This window comes from Octodon degus, unplaced genomic scaffold (genome assembly GCF_000260255.1).
Source record: "Octodon degus isolate 3935 unplaced genomic scaffold, OctDeg1.0 scaffold00011, whole genome shotgun sequence".
NCBI classification, from domain to species: domain Eukaryota; kingdom Metazoa; phylum Chordata; class Mammalia; order Rodentia; family Octodontidae; genus Octodon; species Octodon degus.
The window spans coordinates 15679213-15693453 of record NW_004524587.1 but is presented as its reverse complement, the minus strand read 5'-3'; the positions used below and the strand labels follow the sequence as shown (position 1 = coordinate 15693453).

The window sequence follows — 14241 nt, the reverse complement described above, 5'->3', positions numbered from 1 at the left end:
GGGAGGGTATCTTCACAGGAACCCCAATGGTGAGGGCCTGCCCCACTGGCCTGCATTTGACAGTGAGGAGCAGTACCTGCAGCTGGACATTGAGCCTACCGTGGGCCGTGCCCTGAAGGCCTCCAGACTGAAGTTCTGGACGGAGACCCTGCCCCGGAAGATCCAGGAGCTGAAGGGGGCTAAGGAGGAGCACGCAGAGCTGTAACTCCCTGTGTGTAGGAGAGAAGGGTGGGCCTGAGTGCATGCAGGCCTGCCTCTGCTGCCACATACGCACATACTCATGCAAACATTCATCCATTCTCTTGCCATCAATTCAGCCCACACTCATGGAGAATCCCCTGCATGTTCATTGCCAAGGTTGCCTTGTGACCCTCTTATTATTGTATCTGCCACTGTAATGGCCTGTATCTAGGTGTCTCTTTCAAGCCTCATGTGGTCACAGCTGGGGCTTTCTAGAGGTGACTTGATCTAGGGTATATGATGCTGGGATGAAGTAGTTGATGTTGACATTAATCTATGTTTCAATAGTAGGATTAAGGATTCCCTTCCCTGGTGTGAGCAATTCCTCCCTAAAGGTAGGGTGGCTGGCTAGGATATAACAGGAGGCTTGCTACTGTCACTTGTCACTTGCTGATGCTGAGCCTGCTGCTTTCTGCCTTTGGCCTGCCCTTAACTGTTTCTTCTCTGTGATTCCCCTCTGCCTGCCTACTTCTATAGACTGTGAGCCAAAACAACCTTTCCTCTTTTAACTCTGGGTGTAGAGTTCTGTGTCAGCAACCAAAAAAGTAACTGAGGCAATCTGGGACCTGTGGATGGGTAAGTCCCAGTGGATATCCACCTTTCTCACTGTGGAGGGCCACCTAAGTGACTCTTCTGAAAGTCGAGCAACTGTCTCCATCTTGGCTGAGCCTGACCTTATTTCCATGTATTGATATGTGTAAAGCTGGCTAGGTTCTTCATGCCTTTCATTGGCTTTAAGCAATGCATATCATTCTAGCTGAGGTGCTGGTGGCAGTCCCTGAAGACGGCAGGCATATTTTCCCAGAAACCCCCACCTACTGCTCCCTATGTGAGTTGGGCCAAGAGGGGGTGAAGAGCCAGTGCTCCACACTGACCATGTAGCACCCAGCCTCAAACCTTGATATGGAGGCTATGGCTTGCTGGTGCTTGAGAGATTATACATCAGAGCTGAAGCACTGACTGAAATATATCTGCATATCTATCTCTGCCTGTCGCAGAGGGGAATGCAGGCCTCTTACCTAGCCCAGCTCACTGCACTCACCTACTTCCACCCTTCTCACACTCACTCATCCTCAAGCCACTCCTGTCTTCATGAGTGAGTAGAGCCCAGTTTCAACTGTAGGTCGAGGCCTTTGTGCCAGATAGCCATTGATAGGTTATGGCCCTAGTAAGAATTGCTAAATTATTATGTTGGTCATCTAATATGGCTGAAGCCCTTAAAACAACAGCTCATCTTCCCAGAGACCACCTCCCCTCTTCTTCTCCAACTCAGCCCAGGGTGCAGTTTCCTTTCACCTTTCTCTCCACCTCAGGGAAGGCCCCAATCAGCTCCTCAGGTATATCTAAACTTCCCCCTCAAGCCCCACTCCTGGCAAAGGCCATAAAAGCCTCAGCCTCCCTTTGTTCCAATCCAGAGAATTCCTTATCTTCCCAAATTCTCTCCTTGTCCTCTAAGATAATGAAGTCCCTTTTCCTTTACAATAAAGCCCCTTTCCCCGTTCCTTCTGTGTGTTTCTCTGCTGCGACACCGTTAAAACCTATCAGCCATCATCATGGCTGGACCTAGCACCCCTTGGCTCCCCATTACTACAAATATGTCTTAGCATCTTTATTCTCACTGTGGGTTGCACTAGTTGTGGTAGGTTGGAATTAACTGAAGATTTCAGTAACTTATACTTATGATTAAAGTAGAAACTTCCTTGACTGACATGAGAACTAGGAAGGGCTCTCTGTATCTCACCACCCAACTGGATCTGGACCCCTCTTCATTTGCTTACCTGATCTTCATGCTTCTACTTTTGCCTGCAATGAAAGCATTATTTTGGAGAATGTTATCCACACCTGGGTGTCAATGTTGTTTTCTCCTCTAAATGACCCCATATGTGGTCATATCTATATAGACAACAGAAACCCAGATTATATAAACCTAGGCTCTCTGCATGTTCAGACTGATATAAAAGTGTTTCATATGCTGGGTAGCTTCTAAACAACAGAAAATCATTACAGATTAGGAGACTATGAAATGGGTATCAGATTACTAGCAGATTTGGCTTGTTCTATCTCATAGACAGTGCCTTGTTACTATGATGATACTTGGCAGAAGGGGTAAACAATAGCCCTCATTATTACCTACAGTGCCTGTTGGGCCATCAAATGAGAGGTTGGCTTTCAATTTATGAATTTGTGGGTGGTACAAACTTGAAAGCATACCTAGAGCTTTCAAATAGCAGCCATTAGGACTGGCAACTACTGTAAATGTTTCCATGTATTGTCCACCCACATTCAATGTTATCTATCATTAAATTTTGAAACAACTGACCCAATCATCTATTTCTGTCCAGAGAAGTTGCAGGCTTTATTTGCTTGAGTGTTAGAACTGGTCATGTCCACTTGCCCTTGGAGTGTGGGCCAGTGTGGGTTGGAGAGTCAGGCAGGTCCTTAGTGGCTGTCTCCTGAAGTTTGTTGTCATTTTCATGGTTTCTGTGGAAAATGCTGGGCCATACATAAATGATCATCGCGATCCTCTGAAAAGGTTACTGTAATATGTTTTAACAGTAGTGCGCAGCGACCCATGCCACCCCTGTACTCGAGGCATGCTGAACTTGTTCTCCTCACTATATCTTGGAAAGAATTTCCAGGCTTGGCATAGTTCAGTTATGGTCCTACCTCCCTGGGAGTACCATAGGCCCAGCAGGACCTTCTGGAATCAGTAGATTCAGGTATATGTTTCTCAAGTGGAGATAGGACTTTTTGACATTTGTCCATTTTGGCAGAAATGAGGTCCAGGGAAGGTACTGGAGAAGGGCAGATGTGTAAGGGGCTTGTTACAGTTTGTGTGTAGTTGTCCGCCCAAAGCCTCATGTAGTCATTGCATGGGTTGGGCATTTGCTAATTTTTTTTTTTTTTTGGCAAAACTGGGGATTGAACTCAGGCCCTTGCACTTGCCAGTGAAGCACTTATTCCACTGAACCATCTCCCTGGCCCGATTCAATGCTGGGATTGTGGGTGTGAGTGTGATACCTGCTCTGGGACAAAGAATCCGAATACATTGTGTGTTTGTGGGAGAGGCTTGGTAGCTTCCCCAGTAGTTCTTCTCTTTTGGTTTGCTTTCCCCCACCATGAACAGCTGCCTTCTACCAGGTGGCACTCTGCCTTGGAGCCAGCTGAGTAGACTGATACTTCCACTAGCTGTGAGCTAAAAAATTTTTTCTTTCCTTAATTTTGGGTGTTGAGTATTTTGTTTCAGCAATGAGAGAAAAGTAACTGACATAGGATAGATCTATGAGATGTTCCAAAACCAGGTGTGATGGCATATACCTGACACTTCAGGGCTCTGTAAGGCTGAGGCATGAGAATCACAAGTTTGAGCCCAGCCTCGCCTTAGCACCTTCGAGAGACCCTGTCTCATAATAAATAAAAAAGAAGTCACCAAAGATTTAGCTCAGTGCCATGCCTTCCATTCAATCTCCAATACCATAGGGAGCTAGAAAGTACTGTCAGAGTGTCTAATGTGTTTGCATCAACAATCATAACAATATAGGGAGGGCATTGGTGTTACAGATTCCCAGACCAAGAGTAAGGGGGTTGGTGAGGAATCTTGAAGGGAAACCATTCACTATGGTTGTAGGAGGCAAACAGGAGCCTTCAGGATGAAGGGCACAGATTCACCTCTCTGCCTGTCAAGTTGTCCCCTTCAGCAGCATCAAAGGTAGCTCCCAGCTCCATCTCTGGGACCTCATAGGAAACCATCTTAGACAAGTGCTCTCAGGTTCTCTGATTCCAGTTTCTCCCCCTCAAATTGACAGCTGCAGTGATGCTTGTCACTGCAAAGAAGTGAAGGCAGTAACTGCAGATTTGAAAAGAGTCCTTAGTATCTCAAAAATACCTTCCAAGGATGCTACAAAGTGCTAATGCAGAAGAGACACAGACACACCCATCCTGCTGGCTATTGGTTTTCTGTGACCTCTGCCCAATCAATGCCACTCCCTTGCAACTCCCATCTCCTCTGGCCATCTAGGACACCACCTCCATCCTGCTGGGTTCAAACTCTAACCTGGGCCACACTGCAGTGAGGCTCCCTGTGGGTAAAAGAGAGTGGAGCTCCAGCAGGACAGAACACGCAGGAAAAGTGATCATGCAACTGACAGACTCCCTACCCTGCTGAGTGCTGTAGCCTGCTGCTCTTAATTCTTCTAGCTCCAGGCCAACGTGAGAGTCTTGCAGAAGATCACAGGTACTGGCCAGGCATGTGCCGAAGGGTGCAGAAGCCTGAGACAGCAGGGCAGGGGAACTAAGGGAGCGAGAATTATCAGGGAAGGAAGAGATGGGAGGTGGCAGTGGATAGTGTGGGCAATGTGCCCTCCAAATGCCCTAAACCAAGTGATTAGCAAGGACCCTTGAGACAAGCAGTATCAGAGTTGCCTGAGGACACCCAACACCAAGGAGCAGTCTAGTACGCCTTATACCTGTTTCACAATTGACACTCAATTCCAACTGACCTTAGAATGCTGGGGAAGGGAACGCAGGAGCTGACTTTGATGGACAGGCGAATAAGAGTGGTCATGCTGCAGTGTACAATGGTGGGTGTAAAGGCCATCTTCACCGTGCTGTAAGGATCAATCACTAACCTGGTGGTGGTGAGGAAGAGTCATCAGGGCACATGGAACCTCCAACACTGAGAGAGGGTCTTTTCTTTGTTGCTTTGGGGAAGTTGTCTAGCCTTTATGGGCTTCAGTTTCAATATTCATAAAATGGGCACAAGAATCTCTCCTCCAAAGATCCCCCTGGGTGTCCACGGGCTGAAAAATGTCACTCTTGCATACAGTGGAATGTCATTCTCCCGGACAAGTTGCGCTGGTCACTGGTAGTAACTCACCTGAACCCTAACTTGCTCTACTACGTTCAATTCTTCTAGTGTCAGTGAATGCTCTGGGTCACTAAAGGAGCAAATAAGATGTGTCCACTGAAGGAAAAAGGACTTTCCACTTTTCTCCACTCAGAACCCTCGACCAGGAATGCCCATCCTGGATAGTCCTCCACCAAATGCTGGACTTTACAGCTCCCTCCCAAAAACCCAAGAACTCGCCCCCCACCCAGAAGTAGCTGATAGCAAAAATCTCGCATGCGTCTAAGCTGTCTGGAACCTGCTCATCCTCCTCGCCCGCCGTCACAGGCCGCTCCCTAGAACGCTCATAGATGAGTAGGTTAGTGTTCTCCACGAGCCCACCGCCCACCCCAGCAACACCTCCACCTCCGTCCCCGCCTCCACCTCTGCCAAAGTCCAACATCCCTGAGCCACAGTCAACAACAGTTCCCATATACTTAGGCTCCAACCAGCACAGGTCCGCGAAACAGGAAGAGGCGTGGCCTTACTACGAGATCGCGGGAGGATAATGAGAAGGAACTCCAGTGATGCTGCGCCTTGGGGGTCCCAACGGGAACAGACACATTGAGCCCAAGGCCAGTTGTCCTGGGATGTTTAGGAGAGGTGAAGAAGTCTGTGGCTAAGTCCCACACCCAATTCTTCAGGAAGTCAGGCAGAGCAGGCACTGAGATGCCCAGGCTGGCTTCCCTCAATCCTGGCAGGATTCTGTATTTCTGAATGTCCTAGTGATTTCCTGCCTGCCTGTAGAACAATAGGTCTGGGGATCACCTTTCAGGAACATGATTTGTGATCCAGTATGTACTTTTCACTTATTTGTTTAGGTGGATAAATGATAATGAGGACTACCTCAGCTGGAGAAAGGGCAGTGAAACCCTTTCCCTTCCCCTGCCTGAGTGGGTCACTAAGATGTGCCACATTCACCTGTGTATTTCAGAAGCAGGGCACATATATGGAAGGAATAGTATTCACTCCCAGTTAAAAGAAGGACAGATGTGTTAAGTCGTACCTAGTATAATAGAGAGTTGGAGTCCTGGTGCAGAATGTGAAGAGGAGGGCTGGGGAGATAGCTTAGTAGATTAAGCAAATGCCTGACAAGCATAAAGTCCTGAGTTCAACCCCTGGTACCGCCAAAAGAAAAAAAAAAAAAAAAAAAAAAAAGAATGTAAAGAGGACCTGTCAGTATGAAGGGCACAATCACAACTCCATGTATTTGTCCAGGCATTTCAGTCTCCCACAGGGAAATTCGATTTCCTACATCAGTGAGAAATCTCATCCCACAACTCTTCAAGCAGCACTCCTGAGTTTTCCAGTTACGGTTTCTTACTCCTTCCTCTTGGCCCTGGACACTCTTCCAGCTGTGACTGGAAAGACAATAAGCATCCTGACTTCAGTTCTGAGAAGAGGACTTCCTGGTAGCTAACAGGGACTAAAGAAGACAAGAGATACCTTAGAAGAAGTGAGAGAAAGCCAAAGGAAGGGCAGGTGGCTATGCTCCCCCTTCTGCCTCCTGGCTCCCTGAACATCTGCCTACCTCAACTGCAATCTCCACCTTGCACTGCCTACTCCATGCCCCACCTATTTCCTGCCAGGTTCAAACTCCAGCCAGAGCCAGTCCATTCTTCTGCTTCTTGTTGGGAAATACAGCTTCTTCCATAGCAGAACAGCAACTGTCCTGTAAACAGACATGAGGTTGGACAAGTTTCCTGCCTGGCTGAACTCTGTAGTCTGTGGACTCCTGCTTCTCTTCATCTGTGGCCAGGGTAAGATCCCCGTAGGGGGTGGTAGGGACTGTGTCTCATCTGCAAAGTGCAGAGGTAGAGCCGAAGAATATGGAAGCGAAGTTCCAGGGAGGGAAGTGCTTGCAGAAATGTCAAACTACAGTGTGGGAATCCTGACCACCCCAAAACATGGCAAGTGCTCAAGGTGGGCCTTGAGAGAATAGAAATGATACGACCTAAGGACATATTGCACTTCAAAGGGAATCCAGCATGAGGGACATGAGGAGTGCTGGAAAGTCAGGTCAAAAGCCTCCTGGGAGGGACCTGAAACTCTAGGCATTTCAGCCCAGAAGGTATCTATGGCTATAGCTGATGCTGGCCTTCAAGTGTAACAATAATAACAGTAGTTGCTTCCTGAAGGCTTTGGGTTCTAAACATGATACCACTTTTGCCGAGAGCTACCCTGGAATCCTCTGAAGGTGCCTCAGGCAAATTTACTGGCTCTGAAAAACACAAGACCCTGGGTACCACATTTCAAAGCTGAGCTGAGAGCTCAGGGGTCCTTTCATTCCACATCCCATCTTCGAGCAAATGTATGGCTTGGCTTCTAGGGTAAAGGTGATAGGCTCTATGCCTGCCAGATAGTCCCCATGTTCTTATCAGGAGCTGATACCATTATGGCTGCATGTGAAGGTTGAAACTGTAGCCTTTGCCCTGTGGCTCAAAACCTCCTCATGTAGGACCTGGCAGCCTGTCTTCATGTTTTCCCATTCCAGTCTGCCCAGAAGCCATCATTGAACTCAGCCCTAGGGCATACCCTGCTAGATTCCTTTCTTACCTGCTATTGACCAGGCTCTTGGTGGGCACCACAACGTCTAGGCTTGCAGACTGGCTAAATCTCTTTGATGGCTCCTATGTAAACAATCTTTTGGCCTGGATTTCTGTTCAGTATTTTTGAGGAGACAAAAAGGTGTAGAGAGTTGTTGTCCACCTCACACTCACTAATTCAGACCTGCTGGGTCCTCCAAAGAGAACATCAGGGTCATAGGGTCTTCCATGACGTGCCCAGAAAACTGTGTAAGGTATGTGTACCCAATCTCCCAACTGGGATATTGCATCAGGTTTTGTCTTGTGTTGTAACAAATATCAGATACCAGTGTCTGGCGACCACAGTGAATTGTATGGACAGAGATCTCATCTGAAAAGGTGTCTGTAAGTGACACATTACCAGGCAGAGAAGTGTTCTTTTGTACTAGTGAAGATGTTGCTAAACTGTTCTTTCTGGTGTCTGTTACTGGCTGCTACCCTGTTCAATGTATTTGGTATAGTGTCTCACTGTGCAGCTTGGACTCATAGTGCTCCTCCTGTTTTTATCCGCTTCAGCACTATGATTTTAGGCACACCCTGCCATGGCTGGCTATGCTACCCTGTGTTTAGCTGCTCCATGTGTCATCAGTGTTGCTGATTCATGTGGTCCTCATAGGGGATGGATGGGAGTATTAGTTCTCCATAATATTTGCGGATGTTTAAGTTTTTTTTTTAATGGAATTTGGCCCAGAGGAAGAACCTGAGATAGCAGAAGGGAAATGGAATCTTGTAGAGATGACAGCTGCAGGGGAACATTCATGGATACCTACCTGCATGACTGAAACCTCCCGCACTCTGAAGCACAAAGAGGTTTAGTACTGATTGAGTGGCATAGAACCTTGAGTGGTCTTCTGTAAGGGAGAGAGGAGACCTCATGGATACTAGGTGTCCATCATCCATTTTCAACATTAATGGGTATTTGGACTTCCTCATTTTGTCCTCTGGACCATTAGGTGGTCAGCTGTTTCCTTTCCTCCAGACCCCAGGCAGAGGCAGATGGACTTATGGTTTGGTCACAAGTGCATCTCTTTCTCATAGCTTTCCTCATCTTATGCCTTTTAGTATGGAGGTGTGGAGAAGTGTTTTCTTCAGGTATGCTTCCTCAAGCAGGAGACCTTTAAGGATGGGAGACTTTTTAATAGAATCCTCCCAGTGTCACACAGGACCTGGCAGAGTTAGGACAGAGAAATCTCTTACCCATAAATGCATAAGAACTTTGATGGAGGATCCTATGACACCCTAAGGTTTTTTTTTGGGTAAGTTGGAGTCAGGCCCAGTGATGGTGATGGTGTAGTATGGAAGGAGAATATAACAGCCAAAATGTGTCTGAAGCACATTTTTGCAGATCAGCATCCCTAGCAATGCTGAGCTGAGGGTGACAAAGAGGCAGCAGTAACCACTGTGTGTGAGACCCAGTGTGGGGACACCCAGCCCTGATGTGCATCTCTCTGCCCACAGCTCAGGACTCTGCCAACCCCATCCGGACCACAAACACAGGACAGGTGCGGGGCAGCCTTGTGCATGTGAAGGGCACCAATTTGGAGGTCCACACTTTTCTGGGAATTCCTTTTGCCAAGCCACCTCTAGGACCTTTGCGGTTTGCACCCCCTGAAGCTGCTGAGCCCTGGAGTGGTGTGAGGGATGCCTCCTCCCACCCTGCTATGTAAGCTCTCTGGGGAACTGTGGAAACTCAGGCCCTTGGGAGGGATTGGGAGCTCTGAGCTCAGAGCTGGAATGTAGTGGTACTTTCACCCCAATTGCACAGCCAGTTTCCTCTATATTGAGTATTCTGGGCTTCAGATGGTAGAGGAACTATGTGAGACTTGGCTTAGAGGTTCAGAGCCTAAAGGAAGTAGGTGGCGAAGAAAGGGGCAGAGACACATTTATTTGTGGCTTTGAGTTATGGTATGTGTTCTATGGCGTTGAGGAGATCTCTGGAAGAGATTCAGGTTAATCTTTGAATCTTGGAAGAACCTCTGATCCAGCAGCAGAAACAGCCTGGACCTGAGGACCGGCAGTAACATTAACCCCCGTGGAGAATCCACCTTTTATAGGCATTGTACCAACTGGCAAGATGAGTTGCCACAGTGGTTTTGACTACAACAGATTTGGATTAACTGTGTGTCATTGTCATCAGGTGTCTGCAAGATGCTTCCTTAAGTAGTACAGAGGGTATGATGGTGTTTAAGGTGACTCCGCTACCTATCCCCTTGTCTGAAGACTGCCTGTACCTCAACATCTACACTCCTGCCCATGCCCGTGAGGGATCTACCCTGCCTGTGAGTGTGTAACCATCATCAGATTGGGTAGAGGGGACACTTCTTTTCTAAGGTTAGAAGGTGGCTAAAGATGTGGCTTAGTGATAGACATTTGCCTGTCAAGCATAAAGGTCTAGATTAAAGTTAATGTACCACAAAATCAAACAAAACTGGAGAATATGATAAAAATTTACACAATTAACTTGGTTCTCTTGCAGTGTGGACCCTGTTGTGAAGCCTTATGCTATTGAGACCAAGAAGTGCTTCTCAGCCAGATAGGGTAGCTGACCCCCTAGGTATTAAGTCAAAGAGTTCTAACTGGTGCCAGATCAGATATCTTGGTGCCCAAGAGCTCCACTTTGAAATCAGCCAAAAACACAGCTATAGTGTCTCTGTTTTGCCAGGGAAATAGTATTTTTATTAGTATTTATTCAGGAAAATATCACAAAATCCTTATTTTCCATTGTCAATGGATATAAGGTAATAGATCCAGGCTTGGATTCATGGGGTTGACCTAAAAGTAAGAAAGACATGGTCAGGCTGATTGAACTTGAGTGTGTCTCCCATGCCTCAGGTAGGTTGTCTTACTAGAGTCGTGTGCAGTAGTTACATAGAGCCTAGGCAGTGGATAGTGTATGAGTAGGCCAGGTGTTGCTTGGATTGGGCAGAAGTCTCATGGCCTCTCTCTTTACTTCCCCAGGTGATGGTATGGATCCATGGTGGTGCGCTGACTGTAGGCATGGCGTCTATGTATGATGGCTCCATTCTGGCAGCTTCTGAGAATGTGGTGGTGGTCATAATCCAGTATCGCCTTGGTGTGCTGGGCTTCTTCAGGTAAGGCTGGGCAGCGGTGCCGGGAAATAAGACTGAGCAGAGCCAGAACAGGCCTGTGACCCCTGTGCCTGTCACTTCTCAGCACTGGAGACCAACACGCCTCTGGCAACTGGGGCTACCTGGACCAAGTGGCCGCCCTACGCTGGGTACAGCAGAATATCGCTCACTTTGGAGGCAACCCTGACCGTGTCACCATTTTTGGTGTGTCAGCAGGTGGCACAAGCGTGTCCTCACTTGTCTTGTCCCCCATGTCCCGAGGACTTTTCCACGCTGCCATCATGGAGAGTGGAGTAGCCCTGCTACCTGATCTCATCTCCAACTCATCTGAAGGCATCTCCATGGTGAGTACCTCCAACCAACGCTTCACAGGACCCCTCTTTTTTCTCTCAGCTTCAGAGCCTCGGGTGCACTGTCATTTAGTGGGAACAATGAGGGCAGTTGAGATGGCCTGGGAATTACAGCCTTCCTAGGGATGCTGAGATCCTCAAGGGTGAGAATCTGCATAGCTCTGCCTCTAATAACCTGAGTATGTTCTGTGATCAGCAAAGATAACTGATGAGGTACCTATTGTGGAACCATGGAAACAAATGTGATGGCCCCTCTGGGTGAGATTTCTGATCAGCAGAGGAGAAAGAAGAGTTTATACTGGCAGCAATTCATATAGGGTATCCTGTGAAACTGGGGTTTACCTGCATGCAGTGAGTCCTCTTCCTGTCTGGAAGAATGAGCCTGAACTAATTTCAGATAGTGGCCAACCTTTCTGGATGTGGGAATGCTGACTCAGAGGCCATGGTGAGATGTCTACGTGGCAAGAGTGAAGAAGAGATTGTCGCTATTACAAAGGTTGGTTATTCTCAGATGTGGGTGAAGGGGGTGATTTTGTCTGAGTGAGGGAGTCCTACTCTATGGTCATAACCGCATCTGCATGGGTTGCTGTGCACACAGATCTGGGTGGCAAATGTGCACAAAGATGTGCTAATTTAAGAGTGGGATTCCTAGGGCAGGTTTGAGCATCCTAGCGTGAGGTAAAAGGGGCTGAAAGCAAGCTACCGGGCCTTAGAAAAGATCTGATACCTAAAAAAAAATGTGAATGATAACTTTGATCCCTGACTTGAATGCTCCCTTAGCCCTTCAAGGTCATTCCTGCTGTAGTGGATGGGGTCTTCTTGCCCAGGCACCCTGAGGACCTTCTGGCCTCTGCTGACTTTAAACCTGTCCCCAGCATCGTCGGTGTCAATAATGATGAGTATGGCTACATCCTCCCCATGGTAAGACCCAGTTTGAAGCCATGAGTCATTTGCAGTGTACATTTGGTATGGGGGCGTCCTCTAGGTTACACAGGTGCATACTGATCTGACACTCAGCTCTATACTATTCCTCCACCACCCAGTTGTTTGACATCCCGAAGAAAATGAACAGAGAGACTCTGCTGACTGCTCTGCAAAGCACGGCAACAAAGATGGTGAGGATCACTGCTCCTACCCATCGATATGGCACCCTCACATCATCCCATGCAGCTTTCTCATCACAATAAACTGAACCACCTATTTGGGTCTAGGTGGGGCCCACTCAGGAATTACTTATTTGTTACCATCCCATGTCTATGGTCCATCAGCTGTTTTCCCACTCCAAGCTCCCTCCCATACCTAGAAACCTATCTAACCTGATTCTCCATGATCTTCCTGAGCTAGATGTTGCCTGCTGAGTTTGGTTCCCTGTTGATGGAAGAGTATATGGGGGACAATGAGGACCCCCAGACCCTCCAGCTCCAGTTCCATGAGATGATGGCAGACTCCATGTTTGTGATTCCTGCACTGAAAGTAGCACATTTTCATCGTGAGTATGTCTGTAACTGAGCTCTCACTGCCTTGGCAGGAGCTCAGAACAGAGTTCCAGCTGAATTCTGTGGAGACCAGATCTGAATTCCAATTTATTGAGCCTTTGGCGCCAGGCACTTGATGTCTCTCATGTCAGTAAATCATTGTGGTTAAATCTCAAAGAAAAAGATCAACTCTGGAGGATCACAATTCCTGATTTAACATATACAAAGCCACAGTAACAAAGTATGGTAATAGTGCAACATAGATCCATAGACTAATGGACTAGGATAGCAAACGCCATAAGAAACAGAAAGAGGGTGGTGGCGGCGGCTCTATGGACCAGGCTGTAACCGTCGTCGGTGTGGAGCAGCTGGAGCGGCCGGGGCGGGCACGGCGGGAGGCGGTGCCACAGGACAGCGGCGGCAGCGGCGGCAGCGGCGGCAGCGGCGGCAGTAGCAGGAGACGCAGCGGCGGCTCTAGCAGCAGCAGCAGCAGCAGCAGCAGCAAGACACAGTCGTGGACACGGGCCGCCGCCGCTGCCGCTGGGCCGGGCCGGGTGTGGGGAGCCGAGGCTGGGGGGAATCGCAGCCGCCGCCACCACTATCGCCGCCGCGGAGGTGACTGAGGGGAGAGGTTTCTCCTCGCTCCCGCCTCCGCCGGTCTTCAATGCACAGTCCCCATCTCGCCAGCGTTTTTCGTTGGAATATCCACATTTTCGTTGGAATCGCCACATTTATGGCGATTCTGAGTGTGAGGGCACACTTCTGCCAGGCTCAGCACAGCGTTTTCGCTGACAACCCCTGTGGAGATCTCCTTTGAGAACATGCGCTTTCTGATAACTCACAATCCTACCAATGCTACTCTCCACAAGTTCACAGAGGAACTCAAGAAGTATGGAGTGGGGCTGGTGAGATGGCTCAGTGGTCTAAAGCACCTACTTGGAACAAGCTTAGCAAGGCACAGGGACCGCGGTTGGATCCCCCAGCACCACATGCCAGCCCGCCCCGCCCCCTGGTGGGCTGAGCTGCCCCCCCATAAATAAATAAAAATAAAACTCCTTTAAAAAAAAAAAGTATGGAGTGACACCTTTGGTTCGAGTTTGTGATGCTACATATGATAAAGCTCCACTTGAAAAGGAAGGAATCCACGTTCTAGATTGGCTATTTGATGATGGAGCTCCACCCCATAATCAGATAGTAGAAGATTGGCTGAACCTGTTAAAAAACCAAATTTCGTGAAGAGCCAGGTTGCTGTGTTGCTGTGCATTGTGTTGCAGAATTGGGAAGGACACCTGTGGTGGTTGCGCTTGCTTTTATTGAGTGTGGAATGAAGTATGAAGATGCAGTTCAGTTTATAAGACAAAAAAGAAGAGGAGCATTCAATTCCAAACAGCTGCTTTACTTGGAGAAATACCAACCTAAAATGCTGTTACATTTCAGAAACACCAATGGGCATTGCTGTTTGCAGTAGGAGAAAGCATGGATGAAGGCTTACTTGATTGTGGCCGTTAGAGGGGACTCTTGCTACCTGGAAATGTGAATCTGAAATCTTACCTGTGTCATCAAAGTAGTAATGATGGATTCAGTACTCCTCAACCACTCTCCTTTTTTTTTTTTTTT

At 48.0% G+C, this 14241-nt stretch overlaps 2 protein-coding genes and 1 pseudogene across 4 annotated transcripts in view; all 3 read left to right on the top strand.

Annotated features, from left to right (window-relative positions):
* The window catches only part of LOC101581344 (cocaine esterase-like), a 28331-nt gene extending 28020 nt beyond the window's left edge, over nt 1-311 (top strand). The window contains exon 12 of the mRNA XM_023709336.1: nt 19-311. Coding sequence (XP_023565104.1) covers nt 19-205 — 187 coding nt within the window. The 3' untranslated portion in view covers nt 206-311. The remainder of the gene's footprint in view (nt 1-18) is intronic.
* A 6416-nt stretch (nt 312-6727) lies between these two features.
* Nucleotides 6728-14241, top strand: part of LOC101581730 (cocaine esterase-like) — a 321818-nt gene continuing 314304 nt past the window's right edge. For 2 of the 3 annotated variants that reach the window (XM_023709252.1, XM_023709251.1), the window contains exon 1: nt 6728-6885. In XM_023709252.1, the coding sequence (XP_023565020.1) occupies nt 6810-6885 (76 nt within the window). In that variant the 5' untranslated portion in view covers nt 6728-6809. Of the gene's footprint in view, nt 6886-9168; nt 9374-9847; nt 9990-10668; nt 10803-10884; nt 11144-11546; nt 11646-11929; nt 12071-12192; nt 12265-12493; nt 12639-14241 lie in introns of all 3 variants that reach the window. The other variant, XM_004625902.2, reaches the window with a different exon arrangement.
* LOC105741414 lies at nt 12957-14092 on the top strand (annotated as a pseudogene).